At 38.5% G+C, this 20,486-nt stretch overlaps 3 protein-coding genes across 6 annotated transcripts; 1 reads left to right on the top strand and 2 right to left on the bottom strand.

The window, feature by feature from the left end:
- Positions 1-556: 556 nt before the first annotated feature.
- Positions 557-3,590, bottom strand: LOC117620782 (U11/U12 small nuclear ribonucleoprotein 25 kDa protein). 4 transcript variants are annotated; one of them, XM_034351005.1, is made up of 6 exons: positions 3,313-3,590; positions 2,979-3,187; positions 2,550-2,637; positions 2,361-2,460; positions 1,566-1,654; positions 557-1,130 (listed from the first exon to the last, which is right to left on the bottom strand). In XM_034351005.1, exons 2-6 carry the CDS (start codon positions 3,145-3,147, stop codon positions 887-889), a joined length of 690 nt encoding a protein of 229 aa, XP_034206896.1. In that variant the 5' UTR covers positions 3,148-3,187; positions 3,313-3,590; the 3' UTR covers positions 557-886. The 4 variants fall into 4 exon arrangements, with proteins under 4 accessions (XP_034206896.1, XP_034206897.1, XP_034206895.1 ...); XM_034351006.1 differs by having other exon boundaries at positions 2,979-3,177; XM_034351004.1 differs by having other exon boundaries at positions 2,979-3,162.
- Positions 3,591-5,180: 1,590 nt separating this feature from the next.
- Positions 5,181-8,728, top strand: LOC117621631 (U-box domain-containing protein 35-like). The gene is made up of 10 exons (XM_034352194.1): positions 5,181-5,359; positions 5,460-5,601; positions 5,718-5,833; positions 5,961-6,184; positions 6,291-6,345; positions 6,428-6,713; positions 7,032-7,133; positions 7,252-7,665; positions 7,759-8,496; positions 8,633-8,728. The coding sequence occupies exons 1-10, from the start codon at positions 5,181-5,183 to the stop codon at positions 8,726-8,728; spliced, it is 2,352 nt and encodes a 783-aa protein (XP_034208085.1).
- Positions 8,729-9,505: 777 nt separating this feature from the next.
- On the bottom strand, positions 9,506-20,192 carry LOC117620781 (pre-mRNA-processing-splicing factor 8A). Its single transcript, XM_034351003.1, has 15 exons — positions 19,743-20,192; positions 19,006-19,129; positions 18,795-18,887; positions 18,272-18,662; positions 14,275-17,687; positions 13,780-14,033; positions 12,843-13,459; positions 12,652-12,758; positions 12,298-12,552; positions 11,714-12,187; positions 11,237-11,398; positions 10,886-11,083; positions 10,505-10,783; positions 10,150-10,392; positions 9,506-10,045 (listed from the first exon to the last, which is right to left on the bottom strand). Exons 1-15 carry the CDS (start codon positions 19,982-19,984, stop codon positions 9,854-9,856), a joined length of 7,044 nt encoding a protein of 2,347 aa, XP_034206894.1. The 5' UTR covers positions 19,985-20,192; the 3' UTR covers positions 9,506-9,853.
- Positions 20,193-20,486: the final 294 nt, after the last annotated feature.

The raw sequence follows: 20,486 nt of genomic DNA, 5'->3' as shown, positions 1-20,486 counted from the left end.
GACCACTTAAAATATTGAAGATACTTAATTGTGGGGCACACATTTTTTGGTTACTTGTTGGGATTTTTCATAATTCTTCTCTCTTTTTTGGCCTTTTCTCATAATTCGTAATCATGCAAAGAGAAAAAGAAAAAAAAAAAAAAAACACTCTACTATGTTTGTCAACATCTTGGTTAAGGTAGTTTGCTTGAAGATTAGAATAGTTTAGAATATCGATATTATTAAAATAAAAAATATAGAATAATTTTATTGATATCTACAACTTAATTCCATGTTGTGCAAAAACACAACCCAAAATTCTAATAGTTTTATTGTTAATGTAATGACAAAAGACGTTAGTTTAAAAAATATTCAAACACAGCGGAAGATGCTTCGAACTCATATACAAGAAGGTGAGTCCAACCCACAGTGTTCTTAGTTGAAACTTGAAATTAGGTGTGATGTATTTGGTTTAACCTAATATTTATTTTTTCTAACAGTAAAAGTTTCTAGTGACTTGTCTCACAAGTCAACCAAGGAGAAAAACATTTTGATTTAAACCACATCAACATGAGCATTTTACCCTGAAAAACAGAGTCATTGTTTCTACCATTAATATTTCCTCCATTCAAGATCGGTTAAGGGTAGGAGTTAAAATTATCGACATGGATCTTACCGTACTAACATTTACAATAAACAAGTCCAACGTCAATGTTTCTTCTTTTAATCCTACCTAGACATAGAAGCTGGATTTTGAACTTGTGGAGCATCTTAAACCTTAATCTGGCATGGAATAGCTTCACAAACACAAAATGTAAGCCAAATTAAACATCCTAGCTCGGACAGGCCATAGCAAGTCAAACTTTCCAAGTGGATTCTGTGCGAATTACCCTACAGTTGCACCCTTCTAGATCAGCTTCCTAATAGCCTGGATTTCGATGGATGGACCCTGCCTTCGGATCCCTTTTTTGAGACCCCCCATGACCTTGGAGCATGAGAGCCACCCACTCAAGTAGTTAACCACCTTGAATTGAGGCACAGGGCCTTCCTCCAGATCTTCATTGGAGTTGTCCTCATGAACTGCATTGTTTTCAGAACCCTCCAAACCACTCTCTTCTTCATCCTTGTGTCCATTTGATCCATATGTCAACCTTAAGTCAAAAGCCAGTAGTCCCTTTCTCAGTTATGCATCTATGAACAATAAAGAACAAAGAAAACAAAAGAAGAATAATAGTGCACAGAGAAAAAACAAATCAAAATGTGGAAATTTTGCAGGATCCCACCTCAATTAACCAACTCTATAAAGCCTGCCTATCGCCTCTAGTAGGCCTGTTTCTGACGTTTTATTTCTTGTACACAAAAATTTGGAGCGTCCAGAATAATAACTTTGGTTTAAGATTCACAACGAAGAAATGAAAACTGATCATGAGAGCAATATGCTGAAGGCCATTCCTGTTTTACTCTCGTTATTTCCCTCAGAATTTTCCAGCCTCAGGTAAATATTAAATAGCTTTAATGCATCTTTAAACTTGATTACCATTTCCCCCTAAATAAATCATAAGGAAAAACCTGGGAATGATTCTTACGTTGACTGCTGTTTATCAGGAACACTCTCACTCTTGGACTGTCTTTTTAATGGTGAGTTGCTGATGGACATATGCCTAATGAACTGAAGCTGCATGTACCAGCTAACATTAGCATAATAAGAAGAACACTGCTATTGCAAATTGAAGCACGAAATAACATCACTTGGCTAAATAGCATAATAACAAGTTAATTAATGTGGACAGCATACACAAAAATAACGACATTACACATTGCTATTGCTTGCTTCATCCAGAGAGAGCGTAAACACATGGAATATAAAAGGGCTGAACTGTGGATCAAACATAAATGCAACATGTATGCTAGGGTATGCTTAATTCACCATCATTCAAATAGAAGCATGAGTTCTAATTAATTATACCGTGTAGCATCTCTATGTGTATCTCAATCCCCTTTAAGGTTATTTTATTTCAAATCTTCATCAAAGTTCTCAAAAAAACAAGGCTAAAAATGGAATGGTATACAAGTTGGTCATCATGTTTGTGTTCTTAATTAGTTATATCATATTTGTCTGAATATCAGTGTTTCCATCTAGCCTTCATTCAATCAGGTACATATGTTATACACATATGCCCCAAAGAGAAAGCAATCAGAAACACGTACGATTCTTGTAACATTTCAACAAATGGAGTTATCAATACCATAAATTTGGTTTAAAATGGTATAGAAGTCATCCATAAACTCTTGTAAAATTGCAGCAATCCAAAAAAGTATATTATATACTAGATAAGTTCATTAACAAATTTGATATTTCAAAAGGAAAATGTGGCACATACTTGATCTCCATCCTTGATTCCAAAGTTCCGAATGTACGCCTTCTCATTGGTTAGCTTCTGACCTACATAGCACAAGCAGAAATGCCCCCAAACTAGTGACCTGAGAGCCAATCAAATAGGCTTACATGTGAGAAACAATTTTAAGCACCAAAGAAAGCATATTATAAATAATTTTATAAGACAGTTTACCATGGAATCTTGCCTTCCAACAAACCAAAAAACTCTTCTACTGCTTGTTTGAGCTCTGCTATTGTAGCAGTCCTCCCAACATGAATTTCTGTAGAATTGAAATCCCATTAACTCTACAAACAACCCAAATAATAAAATTCCTAAAATCCATAAAAGGTAAATAGAAACTTGGGTGAGTGATAACGGACCCCATGATTTTGACAAAAAAAAAAAGAAGATAACAAAAAAAAAGAAGAAGGAAAAAGACATTTTGGGTAATAATTTTAGCATAAGACGAGATGCAAGAAAGGTTTAACTTTATGTAGATGTTGTTTCCTAGATACTCATTCTAACCAAAAGAGCTTTTTCCAAAAGCATATTTTCTCCATTTCAAAAAGCAGCTTCCCAGATCAAAGTCAAAACGAGAAACGAAGTTTTTAAAAAAGTTACCGAAAACAGAGCCATCGAGCTTGAGAACGGAGAGCTTGAGGAGCGGAAGCTGAGGGAGTTTCTTGTACGACTGGTGGTTGGTGAAGGACCGCGCATCACTCACACGAACGACGTCGTCTCGCTTGAGCGGAGCCAAACACCGCCTCTCTATCAGATTCAAAATCTTCATTCTCTACTGCTACCACTGCAATTATTCAAGCTTAAGCACACTTTGCTTATAGAGTTTAGAAATCCGATCAAAACAAAAATTGAAAAGACAAAAAAAAAAAAAAAAAAAAAAAAAAAGCTCATGGAGGATTTGGAGTTGACCAAAATAGAAAGTGTTGGGATTCACCGGAATATAATAGAAAAAGAAGAACAAAAAATTTCCCAAAATTGTGATGACGGTGTCGTTTTGCAGAGTTAGCTGTGAGGAATGTCTGCAGCAATGCAATGCACAGTGGTGACTGGTTAGGGTTTTAGCTTGGGAGTTGCAGAGAAGAGAGAGTGAAGAAATGAAGGGTTTTTTGTTTTTTGTTTTTTTGTTTTTGTTTGGTTTGGGGTTGGCTTTGAAGGCGGAGAGACCGTTATGCCTGTGACGTATTGGCTTCTTTCTTATTGCGTGAGAGAGGAGTGAGGAGGAGGGTGTGGCGGGGTTAAAGATGAGCGCGTGCTTATTTAAGAGAGTTGGGGGATGGGACTCAAAAGTGGCCAACGGGTATATTTTTGCTTCTTTATGGGCTGGGCTTAGATTGTGTATGAAATTTGTAAAATAGTTTTGGGGAGGTATACTAAAATACGGGACTGAAAAAATACAAATCAAATGCACATATATACTAGACTCTTGACACACATGGGTCAATTGGATTTTTATTTTTGTTTTTCTCATTTTAGAACTAAGAAAGAGAAAATGAGTTCGGTTATTATTTTGATTTAAAAAAATTAATATGAAAAATTGTTAATTTAATATATTATCCTTCTTTAATGAAAAGTTTCACTTCTTAATAAATTCACTAAATCAAGAGTAATTTTTGGTATTTTGAATGTTTTATTATTCTCTGCATATTGCTTATATATATTATTTAATAGATTTATATAAATAAAAAAGGGTACTGATTTTCCCACTCCACTTTTATCCACTTATACTCCATTTTTTTTAAAATTTTATGTTCTCACTTCTCTTTGTTCACTTACACTCCCTTTTATCTTATAGTAAAAAATATTTAAAAACAAAAGGAAATGTAGGTGGATAAAAGGGAAGTGGGAAAATCACCACCCATAAAAAAATATGGTGAAAATTTCAACCCTAATAGAGTATTTTATTGTCAATTATTTACACTTTTTAATATGCAGTACATGTATGGTATTTTATTTATTTATTTTTTAAATGTGTGTATTCACCATATCTTGAAAACTTCACAAAAATGAAAATATTTTTAAAAAATACGTACATACATGTGTTTATACGCGAATTGACTAAGTAGGGTTCGGGGCTTATATAGTTTATCAGAATGGTTTTGAATTTAGATGGACTGTCATGAATACTTTTCATTCTAGCTCCTTTCCACAATGCAATCTACAAGATTTCTTGTAAAAAAAAATTATTCTTGTTAGGTGCTTTTTTAGAAAGCACTTTCAAGTTTAGACTTTCCTTTATTCCACCCATATCAAACTTAAAACGACGAATTTCCTTTATTCCACCCACATCCTTACTGTTTAGTTGCGTCAAAAAACTAGGATGCCATTGTCGTTTTGCATTGTCTAAAGTTAGGATACCATTTTGTTTTCAAAAACTAAAACTAAAAGTAGAAAGTAAAAATAATTCTCCCCTGCCATTGATTCTACTGCAAAACAAAATCATTTTACAGTTGAAAAAATCAATTTAAGTTTTCAAATTTGGACTTCCCTACAGCTCCCAACTGAGATTTTCTGGCACCACCACCCCTGATAAGTCAACTTCGGTTTTACACTTCAACTTCTCTTCATTACAGTCATTTAACAGCTCCTCAACAATGCCAAAATAGCTTATAGCTTCTAAATTAAGCAACTTTGAGAATTCTCTCAGACTTTTGTGATGCCTATTTGAGATTTCTCAAACACTTTCTGCTCAACAGAATTTATTTTTAATATGGAATTTGGTAATCTCAACTGGATACAAACTTCTTCTATTTTTGTTGTTGAAATTTTTATATTAATTTGAAGTAATTTTATGATCAAGAGAAAATGGGAATAAGAAGGCAAGCAGAAAAGAGAGAAGAGGCTGTGGCATTGGCAATAGACAAGGATAGAGGAAGTGAATATGCTATCAAATGGATTGCTGAACATCTTCTCACCAGGCCTGGCCAATCCCTCACTTTGGTCCATGTTAAGCAACCAACTGCTGCTCCTGCCCTTCCCAACAAATCTAAAAGTATATATATATATATATATATATATCTCTCTCTCTCTCTCTCTCTCTCTCTCTCTCTCTCTCTCTCTCTCTCATTGGGTTCTCTTAATAACCCCATTTTCACTCTGGTTTCTTTCATCTTATGTTGCAGGTGGAGAACTGCCGAGGGAGGTTGCAAAGATGAACAAATACCAAGTCGATGCTGAAGCCAAAGACTTGTTCCTCCCATTCCGTTGCTTTTGCACCAAAAAGGCTGTGAGTAAATGCATGCATGCATGCATCTTAAATTTATTCAAACATGATTTTAAAATAAATAAATAAAAATCTCCATGTGATCTGATATTTTTTTATCCCATCCATTGTTGCTGCAGATTCACTGGAATGAAGTCATACTGGAGAATGCTGATATATCAAAAGCACTAATCAACTACGTCACGGCTAATTCAATTGAGATTTTGGTACTTGGTGCACCATCAAGAAACGCCTTTGGATTTCTCAGGTGATTATTTATTAATAATTACTTATAGCAAATCTTCTTTTTAGTATACCCTAGTTAGTTCTTCTTCCACATGTCCTAATTATATCAATCTTCTTCTTGTTTTCACCCAAAAAAAAAAAAAAAGATTCAAAACTAGAGACATTCCAAGCGCTGTGTCAAAAGGGGCACCAGACTTTTGCACTGTGTATGTCATTTGCAGAGGAAAGATAACACATTCGCGACCGGCTACAGGCCGTCTAACCCCAAAGCCTCCCCTGCATAATCAAATACAGCAGCAACCAAGCCAAGTTTATGGTTCAAATGATACACAACACATGCTGCACAACCTGCAGTCCAGAGGTTTGCTTCCTCTAGTTCTAGCATGATGCTGCATTTTATTTCCCACCACACAAGTATGTGGTTAATTTTTGCCATTACCTGACTCAAGTTTCTTTGATTGATGCAGAATCAGAGATAACACAATCTTCAACCCGTAGCCAGCTAAACAACATTAAACTCAAGTATGCGCTGATTCTGATTCAATTAAACTGATTCTGAATATATACAGTTAATAAGAGTACTAACCAAATATAAATAATGCAGGCCACCATTAACAAGAGCAATACCTATAAGAGACAAATCATATGAGGCCTTGCCAGAGAGTGATGGGTTGTCGGTGAGCAGTGAAAGGCCAAGCACGGATCTCATGTCAAATTTTCCTAGTATGGCATCAAGAATGACCTATCAAAGTTCAATCAGCTCAGAGTTAGACAACAGAAGCTCTACGTCATCTCACTCCGGAATCAACTTTATTGACATGAGCTCTGGACGGAATGAATTCTCATCGTCCTCAATTGAAAGTGGAAGATCATGGTCATCAACGAGCAGGGTAAGACAATTTCCCAGCATAGAAAACATGGAAACACCACCAACCTACAAAGCTTTCGAGCATGCCTCCAACTATAAGCTCGTGGTCAAATAATGTGTACCAGAAATTCCTAGAGTTAGGAGCAAGTTAGGGTTAGATTTTCCCATATTGTTGCTTCTATAACTGATACATCTAAAATGACCAATAAGTGCCATAGTTTTGAATGAGTTTTATGCCATGACTGCATTAAGATACCTATTTTACTACCATAGCATACGTCGTGCATATATGCAGAAAAAGTTCAGAATATTAATACTTAGTTTGCCTTGAAAATAATAGGATGAAATGGAGAATGAGATGCGGAGGCTCAGGCTAGAGCTCAAGCAAACAATGGAGATGTACAGTATGGCCTGCAAGGAGGCAGTTACAGCAAAACATAAGGTATTGATGCTACTTCTTATAAGAGTATGGACTTTGTTTAAGATTTGGTGTCAATGAAAAAAAGATATTGGTTTTGAACAACAATTCAAGCATGAATTATAATGACATATCTTCACAGGAAAAGGAACTTCACCAATGGAAATTGAAAGGAGAGTGTAGAATAGAAGAGGCGCGACAAGCTGAGGAATCTGCATTTGCACTTGCACAGAAGGAGAAACTAAAAAGTAGGGCAGCCATAGAGGCAGCAAAAGCAGCTGAAAGGATTGCACAACTGGAAACAGAAAAAAGGAGGAAAGCAGAAATGAAAGCTCTTAGAAAAGATGAAGGGAGGAAGAAATCACTAGACGGTCTCAGGTACAGGAAATACACAATTGAAGATATTGAAGCGGCAACAAATGAATTTTCCCCAGCTCGCAAGATTGGGGAAGGAGGCTATGGTCCAGTATTCAGAGGTGAACTGGACCATACGCCGGTGGCAATAAAAGTTCTGCGTCCAGATGCAGCCCAAGGACGGTCACAGTTCCAGAAAGAGGTATCTGAGTTGTGACTATGCAAATAGAAATGCTATTTGTGGTGATCATGTTTATATCATTATAGACATATCTAACAGGTCCTAATTATGCAGGTTGAAGTATTGAGCTGCATTCGGCATCCAAACATGGTTCTCCTTGTTGGAGCCTGCCCAGAGTATGGTTGTCTGGTCTATGAGTACATGGCTAAAGGGAGCTTAGAAGACCGTCTCTTCCAGCAAGGCAACACCCCAGTGATTCCTTGGCAGCTAAGGTTCAGAATTGCTGCAGAAATTGGGACTGGACTTCTGTTTCTTCATCAAACCAAGCCCGAACCAGTTGTGCACCGGGACCTAAAACCTGGCAACATTTTGCTAGACCACAACTATGTGAGCAAGATCAGTGATGTAGGTTTGGCCAGGCTTGTCCCTGCATCAGTAGCCAACTGTGTCTCTCAATATCGCATAACATCAATGGCTGGAACGTTCTGTTACATCGACCCGGAGTATCAAACAACCGGCATGCTTGGAACAAAATCTGATATATTTTCACTTGGGGTGCTGCTCCTGCAACTAATAACAGCCAGGCCACCAATGGGTTTGGCTCACCTTGTTGAGAAGGCCATTGAGAATGGGACCTTCACTGAGATGCTTGACCCTGCAGTTTCTGACTGGCCTGTTGAGGAAGCCTTCAAATTTGCCAAGCTAGCTTTACAGTGCACTGAAATGCGGAGAAAAGACAGGCCGGATCTTGCCAAGGTTGTGCTCCCTGAGCTTAACAGATTAAGAGAAATCGCTGAAGATTGCATGAATCCTTTCATGCTGGGGGGTAATGGAGCACTCTCACCAATACATGTAAGTTGCATAACATAAACCTAACACTTAACTTCAAATAACAGCACAACATTCTCTTTTTCTTTTTTTCTTGTTTGCATATTTTCTTGAAGTTTTTTTTTCATTTTGTTTGTTTGTTTGTTCTTTCTCAATTTAGGATGTGATGTTTGATCGCCATCTTTCGGAATATGGATATGATAGCCCAAGGAGCCCTTCAAGCACATCATCTTATGCAGGGAGATTATACCGCTAGCTAGAAGCAGACAATTTCAGTAGATAGAACATGTAAAGATTGAGAAAAGTGCATTTTTATAAAGTTTTCTCAAGCCATAGATTTTTGAGATATTTAGTGATATACTCATTTCTAGCACTAATATTATAAATAAACCCTACACAATTGAATTCCTATAAACAAACCCAAAAAAAACCCAAAAAATGATAGCTAGCCTTATTGAATTTAATATTGATTATTAAATTACTTTGATGCCCTATTGAGTGCTTTGGGTATTTTTATGAGATTTTGGGGTTGGGCTTGTTTTAAGAAATTGATGGCAGTTTTGTAATTTATAAGAAGTTAAAAGCTTTTTTGTTATGTTGTAAATGGGCTTTGGGTGTGTTTCTAAAGTCCATTTTATATAAGGTATTTTTATAATTTTGGCCCCCATATTGGGTATAATAGTGAATCTCCCTAGATTTTTTGTATCCTCAGATCGTAAAACTGACTTCTATAAACTCCACAGGAAGTTATAAACTTTTGCCAAATGGCTTTAATTGGCTTTTTAGGAAGACAGGAAAATTATCAGTTTTTTTATTTATTTTTTATTTATATACAACAGATAATCTACTTCAAACTAATCTAAATTACAGGAAAGGGAATTCGACCTTGGTGCAATAGAGAGCACATATATTCTAACCAACTTACCTAAGCCCATACAGGAAATTATCAGTACTTAAAAAACCCCCACATTGTAAGGAACTTGCATAACTGAAGCTCCAAAACAACGCAAGGGGCAAATGCAAACAGCAAATAAACCACCGTTTTAAAATTTAATCATAACAAAGCATTCAGTTTTTGTTTTCTAAAACAGAAAGCATGACAAAATCCCCGAAAACACATGCACACATTTCTAAACTTGGCTAGAAATCAGTGAAAAGTTGTAATACAAGGATTCTGCCTCCCAACTCAAGGAGAAAGGGAGTATGACAATAAAATTCATATCTTCGGTAACAAAACTTGTAATTTGCCTCTAGATCAAATATTTACAGGCCTCGTCTAAAAACATGAACATTACTAGTAGCTTTACAGGTGCACAAGCATATTAATTGCTAAATGGATTGCTACAACAAAAAAGGCTGTGTTACATGCCAGAACAAACGTTTACGTGAAGGTATCATCGCGATCACCCTCCACTGTGTCACCCTCCTCCAAGTTGCTGAACTCAAGGTAATGGGTCGGCCGATGGTCCTCGTGATAGTACTCCCTAGGGGTCCCAAGCTTGATGCCATACTTCATGCTAGGCGTATGCTTCACCCCCATGAAGTTGTAGTTCCATGGCCCAGTGTCCGGAATCTGAAAACCAAGCAGCAATTAAACAAATTAGATCCCTCAGTAAAAATGGAAACCATCCAATAATTTCATAAATAGCCAAACAGAGGTTAATGCACTAGTCTTACCATATAGAAACCAAGGAAGCGGTCACTGAGAAGCATCTGGACCTTCTCATAATGCGTGGGAAGGTATCCGTGAGGATTGCTTCCGGTGTCTTTGTTGACACGTCCCCACTCATAACCAGATGGAGTAAGTTTGTATGCAGTTAACGAGCAGGAACCTGGAGTGAAACTGCAGGTCAAGATGATGCATTTCTCCCCATCCCATTGCTTGGTGTTCTCTAAAATCTTTGCGTGAGTGGTGAGATCCTGCAAGACAACATTAAACATGGGTTATTTCTTGTCTATCACGTCCCTCTACAGGGAAAGACAAATATGACAACAGATAACAAGGATTGAAACATTAGTCACGTGAACATACCTGTGGAGAAAGCTGAGGAAGCTCATTCGGCTGCGTGTGCATCCATCCCAAAGGTTCCAAGTCGTTCAGAAAATCATGCTCAGGAAGAGCTGATGGAAGATGAACTTGCTGATGGGTCCCCCACTGTGGTGCCATGGCAATGCAACGAATCTCCTTAACCTGAGGGTTGTCAGGAGGGCTTATCCCATACAAATAACCAGCAATTTGTGTCCTCAGATCCGCAATGCAGATGAATTTTTTCAAAATGTTCTTCGGCATAATATAGGTGTAACCCGTTTCCTGTAAAACCATTTGGGCTCCACGTCAGTCAACAAATAAGAACCACAAAGAAAATAGCACCAAAGCATAGAAACTATCAAATTACTAAAGATAGAACCCTACCTTTATATCTTCTGAATTCACATATATATGATTGACACGAAGATATAGATTTGTGGCTGATATTGCCCTGACACGCCAATCCGTTTTGGAACCAAAAGCATTTTGCTCATAGGGACTTGTAGTGGTGACAATGAGTTCATCACCATGCACATTCGTAGTCCTTGTTGTGACTGCTGTCAGCTGACTGGCTTCTTTAGCCTGAAAATACAAATTCAGCATTTTATATAAGTTAATCTATAACAACATCAAACAATGGCCTACACATATAACAGAGTAACACAAAACATGTCTGCACATGTATGCGTGTATCTGTGTGCATCACAATTTAAACCACCACAAAAGAAACATCACCTGTTTTTCTATCTCTGCAATCTGCTGCCTTTGTTGAGAAGGTGGAGTGATCTCAGCTCCAAGTATAATGTCACGGATCTCGGATTGTGTCAAGGCCGATGTATTCACATTGTTCTTTTTTGCATAGTCAGATAATATGAGATCCCTTAGAGCAACCTCAACCTGCACCATATTTAGAGATTTATAGTGTTGGAGATTCATGTAGAAGTACAAAAAGAGTCAAATAGCACCCCTACCCCCCAAAACAGCAAAAACCCAAACAAGCTAATTAAAAAGCAATTCCAATGAAACTTCTTTAAACCTTTCAAGACCAAAAATCAAAATCATCTTAAAATTTCTTCGACCCATCTTAATAAGTAACAGATAATTGACTAGAGTTTATCGTAGCAACTCTGATGGGACAATAAAAACCTCTGTGCATACAAACATTCATCTAAAGCAAAGCATCATCAAGCAAAATGAAGACAGTGAAATTACCTTCATCCATTGATCATCAGAAAGAGAAGGCCAGATGTGGTGTGGCTCAGTAATGACTGTTTTATCAGGCTTCAATAACATCTTTGCCTTCTCATTGTTTACATGAAGTGCACGAAGAATCAGAATTAGTCGGGAGAATGCAGTGTATGATGAAATACTCTTCAACCAATCATCATAAATGTTGAACAGAACCATCTGCGGTTCAGTTGCCTTCAATATCAGATCACCAAATTTCTCAATCTTCAGACAAGCCTGGAAAGGAAGCTGCAGCTCACTTCCTTTTATGACTATGTTGGGGAAATCAAGCAAATGAACCTCCAATGGATCCAACATTCCCTTACGAGTCACAATAATTTGCTTCGGCTGTTCTTCAACAGGCAGAGAGCGCACAAGTGCAGCAACTTCTTCAGCAGTTTTCCACTTGGCCAATTGACCAAGACGCTTCTGTCCTGCCCAGACACTTGTGTGGATAACCTGCAAAATATGAAGTTCAAAACCATCACACACACAGACACAGAGAGAGAGAGAGAGAGAGAAGTCAATTTCAAAATATAACAGAGAAGAAGAAAAAATAGAAAACATACCTTCAGGAACAGCTGACCAGTCCTTGGATTGAATATGAAAATAGCTCCATTGATGGGTTTTGTCGTGAGATTTCCTTCAAATGTTTTATGTATCGTAACACGATAAACATTTGTGTCATCAACAAACCAAATAATTTGGTTGCTGAAGATCTCTCCATAGTTTTGGGATGACAAATATGGTTCCGTGGGCTCCGAAGAATAGAGCTGCAATCCTTTCCTTATTCGCTCCCTCAGCACATACAAGGCTGGATTTGACTGCAAGCACATGACGAACAATTAGTTTGCTGCTTTCTGTACAAATTATGATGTAATCAGAAGGTAGCATAAAAAATTCAATTGTTATGATTAACATACTTTCATGATCTTGTTCATTGCTTGCTGGAGCAAGGGTTTTGACCCAGGAAACCAGTTACCAAATGCAGAATGCAAATTATAAGCCAAATCGAGACCAATCATCACCCCTGCATGGAACACAATCACGATTACATTTACAAAAGACAGATACAAACATGTGAAGTAGTAATGCAACTGGAAAAACAACATACCTGTGGGAGAAGGATAGATAGACATGTTGTCAGTGGTATAGTCCATAAACTTAGCTCGGGTGTAACGCTCAATATCATGGGAATCATAGTCACCCCAACGGAGTTGTACATCTATCCAGTACTTGTTGCTAGCTTTCTGATCAAACACATCCTTTGGCTCAGCTACTAGACTAGGTTTCGACATTGGCCATCTATGAGCAGCAAACAGAAGAATGTCAGCACAGGAGCTGTTCATTTTGTAACTCTTCCTGGGATGTATTGTTTCCTTCTGCACTGTTTCAATTTCCAACGCATCCAACTCTTGATCCAAAACCTGACAGAGATCCATGACAACACTTTCATGAATCTTCTGCCACAAGTGAGCACGGAATATCTGAATCAGTGAAATCTTCAAGGTCGGAATCTTGCCATGCATGAAGATTCCAGTTAAATCTAGCTGCACTTGGAAACCGACATAAACATTGGCACGATTTATGGTAGGTGACCACCAAAGAGTAAACCTACGATTGGGGATTTGGTTGAGCCCAGATCTTTGTGCATTGGTCAACTTCTTATACTTCATCGACTCTTCAAAACCAGATGCCTTCTCCCAGAAGAGCCCCTCCCAAGTAGGAAAGCTGAAATAGGCAAAAGGAGTTCAGTAAGGTGTAATAACATATGTTAAAACTCACATGTATGTTTTCCACATCAACCACATATAAGTATCACCTCTTATATACATAATAGCACACAAAACACATGCTGTATATAATAACATCTATTATATTTAAACAAGCATATCAACCACATATATCTGCCACGATATTGATTATCTTCCCATGTAATGATGTATTATGAATATTTATAAGAAATAGCATAATGTTATATAGACTTAGGGTCTAGGATGATGACAATGGAAATTGACAGCTATGCAAACTAAATAGAATAATGAACTTACTATGTTCCTTTGAATAATGTATGCTCAAGGATTCCCTCAACACCTCCAAGGGCTTGAATAACATCAGTTCGGTAGTTGTTTAAGTTCCATAATTTTCCATCATGCCTCTGGTGTGTCCACCAGAAAGGATTCTGTTTCAAGACTTGGTACTGCTTAAAATCTGTGCGAACTCTCCACCCTTTGTCATATGCTAAAGTGTGCCTGTCCTTCTGGAACAAAGTATTTATTCGTGGAATTCCCCTATCCCATGAATCCTGTCCATCAAATTAAAAAAGACACTTCAGAATAAATAATTTCCTGATAGTACTCTCCAAATATTTGAAACCAATTATGCCCACTAGATGAGAGTCAACGGGGAAGAAATTGCAGCAGAGTGGATGTAAAACTACAACCCACAAAAAATGAAAAAGAATAAATTAAAATTTACAAAACAATTTTTTTTTTTTTTAATGATAGAAAAGCATATGGAAAACTGGACAAGAACAAAATACTCACTTCCAAATCTTCAAGCGTTAGACGCCTATTTTGTGCCTGAGCTTCCTGCCTTTTCAGTGCATATTCTGCCCAAACACGCTGTGAATCTATAAATTCACTCTCCCATGGTTGTATGTAACGGTAAAGATTTGGAATCAGCTGGTCCTCTTCATGACTCATTCCACTCCTAAAGTGAGTCACACCAACATCCGTCTGCTGACTGTATCGGAGGTCACTTTGTGGAATCAATATATGACCCATAGATAACATACCAAGTCCTCCAATTTCTTTTGGTGTGTAGAAAATGACAGGCGGAAACCTGCTAGGCATCTTTGAATTCAACCCAATCTTAATACGGGTCTGTATTTTATTTTCACACTTGACCAGCAAATCCAACAGCTCTTGTGTATGTACAGTTGCTTCACGGAAATAAGTCATAAGACCAATAAGTGCTGTATTCCATTTGTTGACAATTTTTGTAAATGTTGTAGACCCTGAAGACATAAGAATCTGCCTCACACGATTTTCAAACACCTTCATGTGTTCATCATCAACCCGTAAGAAAGCAACTGCAGTCCTCTCCTTTGTCTGTTCATTCTGCAAATTCCAGACCCCATCTCTCGTGTTGCTAAATGCTTCTTGACTCATTCTTATCTTGGGAAGTATTCGAACTTCAAACCCACACATGCTGAAAAGCAAATTTGGATTATCCTTGCTGTAAACAGAAACAAAGCTGTTTTCCCACTCCAAAGTGGTGATACTTCGAGGAAGACGGTTCTTCATATCCCAAAAAACACTCCTCCCAAGATTGACATCATGTTTCATGAGCCTCATTCGAGCATCTCTTGGCCAGCATTTCTTATTATTGTATCCAACCATATTTTCATTATTGGGATCTGGATGCTCAGTCAGATATCGCTGGATAAGGTCCCGAGCCTCTTCATGAGTGAAGCGGAACAAGATATGCACCCTGTCTATGTATCGAGAATACAGCCTGATAGGATGCCGAGTCTCAACCTTTGTGTCCCAATAAGTGATGAACTCATTTGGCATTTGGGGTGGACCAGCAATCTCACTGGCTCGAGTCAATCCAAGAAGCAACAGATCCAACACAAGCCCATAATATTGTACAACAAACGATGCAAACTGAAGACCACGTATAAGACCATAAGAATTTGTATGACTCATATCTTTGTAAGACAATACCACGTTGTTTTTTGCAGTGACATAATCAGCAATATTATGATCAAGGACAAGACGTAGAAGCCTATTTAGCATTGTCAAGTCAATCTTTTCAAAGAACTTCTCAAACTTCGTTTGAAGCATCACCACACACTGCCCCTCACTTGTGTCCCATACGCTCTGTAAATTGTTTATTCCCTGACACCATTTATAAACCAAGAGCGGGGGTGGCTCAGAATCTGCAGGCTTGATCCAGTTTGGAAAGAGATGACGTTTGTCACCCTCATACCATAAATATTGATCAAGATATGCATCCGTAATCTTCTCAAGAGGTTCAATCTCATAAACTGGAATAAGATAGCTATACAAATCCATGAACTCAATACCGACTTCTTTGAAGGCACGCTGAGTGAGCAAGTGACGCTTAATTCGTGACAATGCCTCATGTGGATTATCATAGGCTTGTTCAATGAGACCCAGCTCCTCTCTTTGAAGCTGGTTCAATCTTACAGCCACGCTATAAGATTCCTTCAGCCTCTCCAAAGCAAGGATAAGTAGCTTTGTATCATGTTTGTATGACAATGGAGGGAACGGAATGGGGCTGAACTTTCTCGACTCCAACCAGTGCACGGTTGTCGTGTAGATTGCAACTGCCTCTTCAGGTGTAACATATGGACCATCTTTCAGATAATTGTGCTGTCGCTCCTGCTCTGCCTTTAGCCAAAGGCGAGTTAATCTTCCAAGATTCTTCCGACAAACTGTCTTATCTACTGTAGCACCTCTTCTTATGCGCTCGCGATTATAGTGGGCAACATTTGTCCACCAGTCTGCCTTTGATTTGACATAACGAAGAATCATATTCTCAATAGGAACTGGCAAACCAGGAACCTTCCAAGGAATATTTGCTTTCCAGCAACGCCACGCCTCACTCAGATGTTGCAAAATAGTTCTTGCCTTGTTTTGCTTGATGCCCTCCGGCATGGCATCAAGAACGTCATGCATGACAGCAGCTCGAAGCTCCAAGTCAAAATGGCTTTCGACACGCTGCTTAGTTACAGTCTTTGCCACTCCTTTCGAATGCCGCCCTTCAAATTGCCTTGCAAGTAAATTTCCCAACCACCGTTCTAGAAGAGGAACTATGCCCCGAAGGAAGAACAACCACACCCTCCACATTGGTGCCCAGAACCCGCATCCGGGTCCTTTCCCAACTGGCCCAGTATTGAACCGATAGTAAATCAAATGCTTCAAATCCTTGCACATTCTAATTTGCCGCATCAACCTATACTTGTAACGGTACATTCCAGTCAACTGCCCAACATGAGAAAATGTGTATTGCAAGCCATCAGCCAATTGGAAGGCATCAACATTACCCAAACGGAACTGGATATTAGCATCAACTACAAGCTTTGTCAACCGCAAGATTTCACGGCAAAGATGAAAAGCATTACCAAACCGAGATTTCTTACGCTCTTTTGTTGTCAGTGTTTTCACAGGCTTCAGATTAAAATTATAATCAAGATGAAGGTAGTTCAAATTTTTCCTATGAATCAATAGATTTAGCATGTTATAACCCTGCTTACAAACTTGAAGACCCGCTTCAGCCCAATCAAGCTCTGTAGTCTGGAAAAATTTAGTAGCTTGAAGAGATCGAAACAAATGTTTCTTCTTTTGAGCCTTAGGTGGTCTATGATGTAGCTCATTCAACACAAAACACTTCAGCAATTTCTGATAGCTGACCCGAACTTTAACTGGATACGACGGAGGACAATGTTCCTTATACCACTCTGACACGAGGGGTATATCTTCTGCTCGACGTGTCCGACCAGATCTCATGTTAAAAGGGCGTGGCGCAAACAAGAGGGAGATTCCAGCAGCTGTGGTGTCAGTATAAAGCTGAGTATCTTGCAGAAATGGTCCCACCCCCTCCGGTAAACCAAAAACATCATCTTCCTCCTCATCAAAAGTTTTCTTCTCACGCCGCTCCTTGTTGGTGCTGGGTATTGGGTGTATCAATGGATCATAATAAAACGCAGGTAGATCAGGATCCTCGGTTTTTATGTACATCACCATGGGTGTGTGATACACACAAAGCTTTACCTTCCTGGGTCTATTGTTGTAGAGATGAGGGAATGCAATTCTGTACTCTGTTCTGAGAGGTGACCGAATAATGAGTTTATTAATGTCATTGAACTCATTCCAGTCCTCATCCCCTTTCTCCATATCCCGATACAAAGGTTCAAATTTAGGTCCACCTGCAAAAGGTGTAGCAAAACAAAAGATGAGCATCTAAGTTCAAAGCTAAATACACCACCAACACACAAATATCTTAAGTCTGCAATAATTTCCAAAATCCATTAACATTCATTACAGAACAGAGCTGTATTAAGGTTCAAATGAGGAAAACAGTGACCAGCAGAGCATATCCGAAAACCATAAACATAACACTGGCCCAGCCACCAACACCCAACATGGCTAGTAAAATGCATGTGTGGTACAATACTTAATTGCAACAAGTTGACAAAAATTTACCTAAACTGCAAATTCCACCACTTAGACTCATGCAAAGTGTGAAGACATACGATCAAACAGGAACCTAAAATACCTAACACGAAACCCAACAGACCCTTTGGATCTGACAACTATTAATCCCACAGCCAGAATTATCAGAAGAATGAATCACAAACCAATTCAAAAACCACTGACGACATATTGAAGGTTAATGACGTAACGACACACACCATATACCACAAATAAAAAAAAAGGAAAAGAAAATGACAGGTTTTCCTTTTGACAAGAACCAAACTAAGTAACAAGAAAAGAGAGAAAATATCCATACCAGGGATGCACATATTCAGTGCTTTGGCTGTAAAAAAGGACTCCATGTCAAACAAGTAAAAATAATTGCGGTCAATCAAATCAGAAAGTAGCTGTCCCGCAAGTCGATGAAGGGTTGCCATGATTGGAAGCGAAAGATGCCACTTCCGATAACTTGGACCATTAATGAGCTTTGTCTTAACAAGAGGTTTATGGTCATAAAACCAAGTATACACAGCGGAATCTTCTTCTTCATCTAACTCCAGTTGAATTGGCTCTAGGGGATCAACATCTAACAGATTATCAGCATAGTCTAATGGAGGTTCTTCGTCATCAAATGGCGGAAACCGCATTCTTTTGAAATGTCGACGATCCCTCTTCTCTCTTCTCATCATAATCCACATCGTACCCCACTGTACAAAAATAAAAAACAAATCCGCTGCATATCATCAAAAGGAGGTACAACAGACCAGCAATTTCAAGAACCAGATGACATATTATCTAATTTAAGCAGCACATAAACGAGATGAAAGAGAAATAAGTACCTGAGCCAAATAGATGGGTTCAACAACCCAGGGTATCTCATTCACAAATGTAATTGCCCCGGTTATATGATACAAGACCTTCACATCACGGACCTGTTACAGCATTAATTAATAAAATGAGATGGCTGTTATGTAGAAAGCACGTGATGAATAAATTTAAGCATCCAAATTAAAAGTTTGCAAGCATATGCGAGAGATATAGAATAGGTACCTGCTCCCAAGGCATTGGCATATTCTCAAGGAGCTTGTAGACTGCATGTGGAACAAATTTAAGTGCTCCTAGATACACTCGTTTATCATGACGAAATTTCTTCGAAGACATGTCCCCATGGTCTCTGTCAACATAAACACAAACTTAATTATCATGCAGGTGAGATCTATGTACTGTACTAATTTCATGATTACAAGCACATTCATTACATGAAACCAAGCGAAGGCCACACTTGAAACAAAATATGGAATATAAGTTAAAGATTCAAAGCACGAAACAACATATATCATCTGGATAAAAAGTGATAAAGCATAAGAAAATCATACTCGAATTGAAATCCCTAATTTCTAGTTGAGGAATTGTCCAGATGAAAATCTTGCACATTCCACCCAAAAAACCATTTAGCTACTGCTCGTTTTAGTGTTCCATCGACACTACAAAAAGTTTCTCCTGCAATATTTAACCCCTCGACAATAACAATGAATCAAAAACACCTAAAGCAACCTAGCCTCTTCAATAACCCCATTTACAGGCTTCGTGAGCAATTTCGACTAAGAAACACTACCACAAACCTATTCTTCATTCTCCTTCGTATAGATTTTCTAGTCACTTCTTTGTCCAATAAGCACAAAAACACAAAGTAAATCCAATTATCCAAAAACTAACCTAAAGATCTTTCAAATCCAAAACGATAAGGAAAACTATATGCATCAAAAATTAAACAGAAGAAAACTAACCTAATGATCTTCCTGACATGTTCAGGAGGCATGTCCTCTTTCTGCGACTCGACAAAGCCGAACTTGCGCTTATCACTGTACCGCTTGGAATTGAGCTGCTGCCATTTCCGGGCCTTCTCTTCGAGCCTGGCCTCGGCATCAGCTGGGGAAGGCAATACCGTGTAAGAGGGCTGAGCCGCCGGCGGTGGCGGGATCGACGAACCGCCGGTGCCAGGCGGTGCAATCTGGCCGTTGTTCCACATACTGCGGAACCAAAACCGAATCGAGTATCAAACTCTGCACAAGGATTGTGAGAGAGAGATAGATAGAGTTTGCCTGCTTGTGCTTCCGCGCGAAGAAGCCTTCCGAGCTTCAATGGCGGTTCGAGTTTTCTAGGGTTTTGCGGGGTTTGGCTCTCTTCTCTCAGTGAGACAGAGAGAGTGAGAGATGTTGAAAAAAAGTGCGGGTTTGTGATGCGGTATTTATTTTTGCTAAAGAGACAAAAGGCGGTGGCAAGTGACGGTAGTCGGGGGGCGAGGGCCAGACCGCTTCGGGACATGGGCTTCTTTTATATTGGATTCCAGTGTGGGCTTTTGGATAAACAAATTATTTTTATTCCGGCCCATTAACAACGTCACAACACCTTAAGGGCAATTATTTAGACTTAATTTATGGTGTGTTTATTAATCAGAAATTGAATTCTACTTATGAAGGATTCCTGCGTTTACTTCACTTTAATGAATTAAAAAGTAAGTGGGATAGACT

Source organism: Prunus dulcis, chromosome 3 (genome assembly GCF_902201215.1).
Source record: "Prunus dulcis chromosome 3, ALMONDv2, whole genome shotgun sequence".
NCBI lineage: Eukaryota > Viridiplantae > Streptophyta > Magnoliopsida > Rosales > Rosaceae > Prunus > Prunus dulcis.
The sequence above is the reverse complement of the archived record's forward strand: the minus strand, read 5'-3'. Positions and strand labels throughout refer to the sequence as shown.

Coding starts and splice junctions, on each gene's coding strand:
- LOC117620782 (XM_034351005.1), bottom strand. CDS start 3,147: ATGAAGATTTTGAATCTGATAGAGAGGCGGTGTTTGGCTCCGCTCAAG. Junction 2,638..2,978: donor GCTCGATGGCTCTGTTTTCG/GTAACTTTTTTA, acceptor TCAATTCTACAG/AAATTCATGTTGGGAGGACT. Junction 1,131..1,565: donor CCTGATAAACAGCAGTCAAC/GTAAGAATCATT, acceptor TTTTGACTTAAG/GTTGACATATGGATCAAATG.
- LOC117621631 (XM_034352194.1), top strand. CDS start 5,181: ATGGGAATAAGAAGGCAAGCAGAAAAGAGAGAAGAGGCTGTGGCATTG. Junction 5,602..5,717: donor GCTTTTGCACCAAAAAGGCT/GTGAGTAAATGC, acceptor TTGTTGCTGCAG/ATTCACTGGAATGAAGTCAT. Junction 6,346..6,427: donor CTAAACAACATTAAACTCAA/GTATGCGCTGAT, acceptor TAAATAATGCAG/GCCACCATTAACAAGAGCAA.
- LOC117620781 (XM_034351003.1), bottom strand. CDS start 19,984: ATGTGGAACAACGGCCAGATTGCACCGCCTGGCACCGGCGGTTCGTCG. Junction 19,130..19,742: donor CATGTCAGGAAGATCATTAG/GTTAGTTTTCTT, acceptor TTATGTTGACAG/AGACCATGGGGACATGTCTT. Junction 10,046..10,149: donor GCTTCCTTGGTTTCTATATG/GTAAGACTAGTG, acceptor CTTGGTTTTCAG/ATTCCGGACACTGGGCCATG.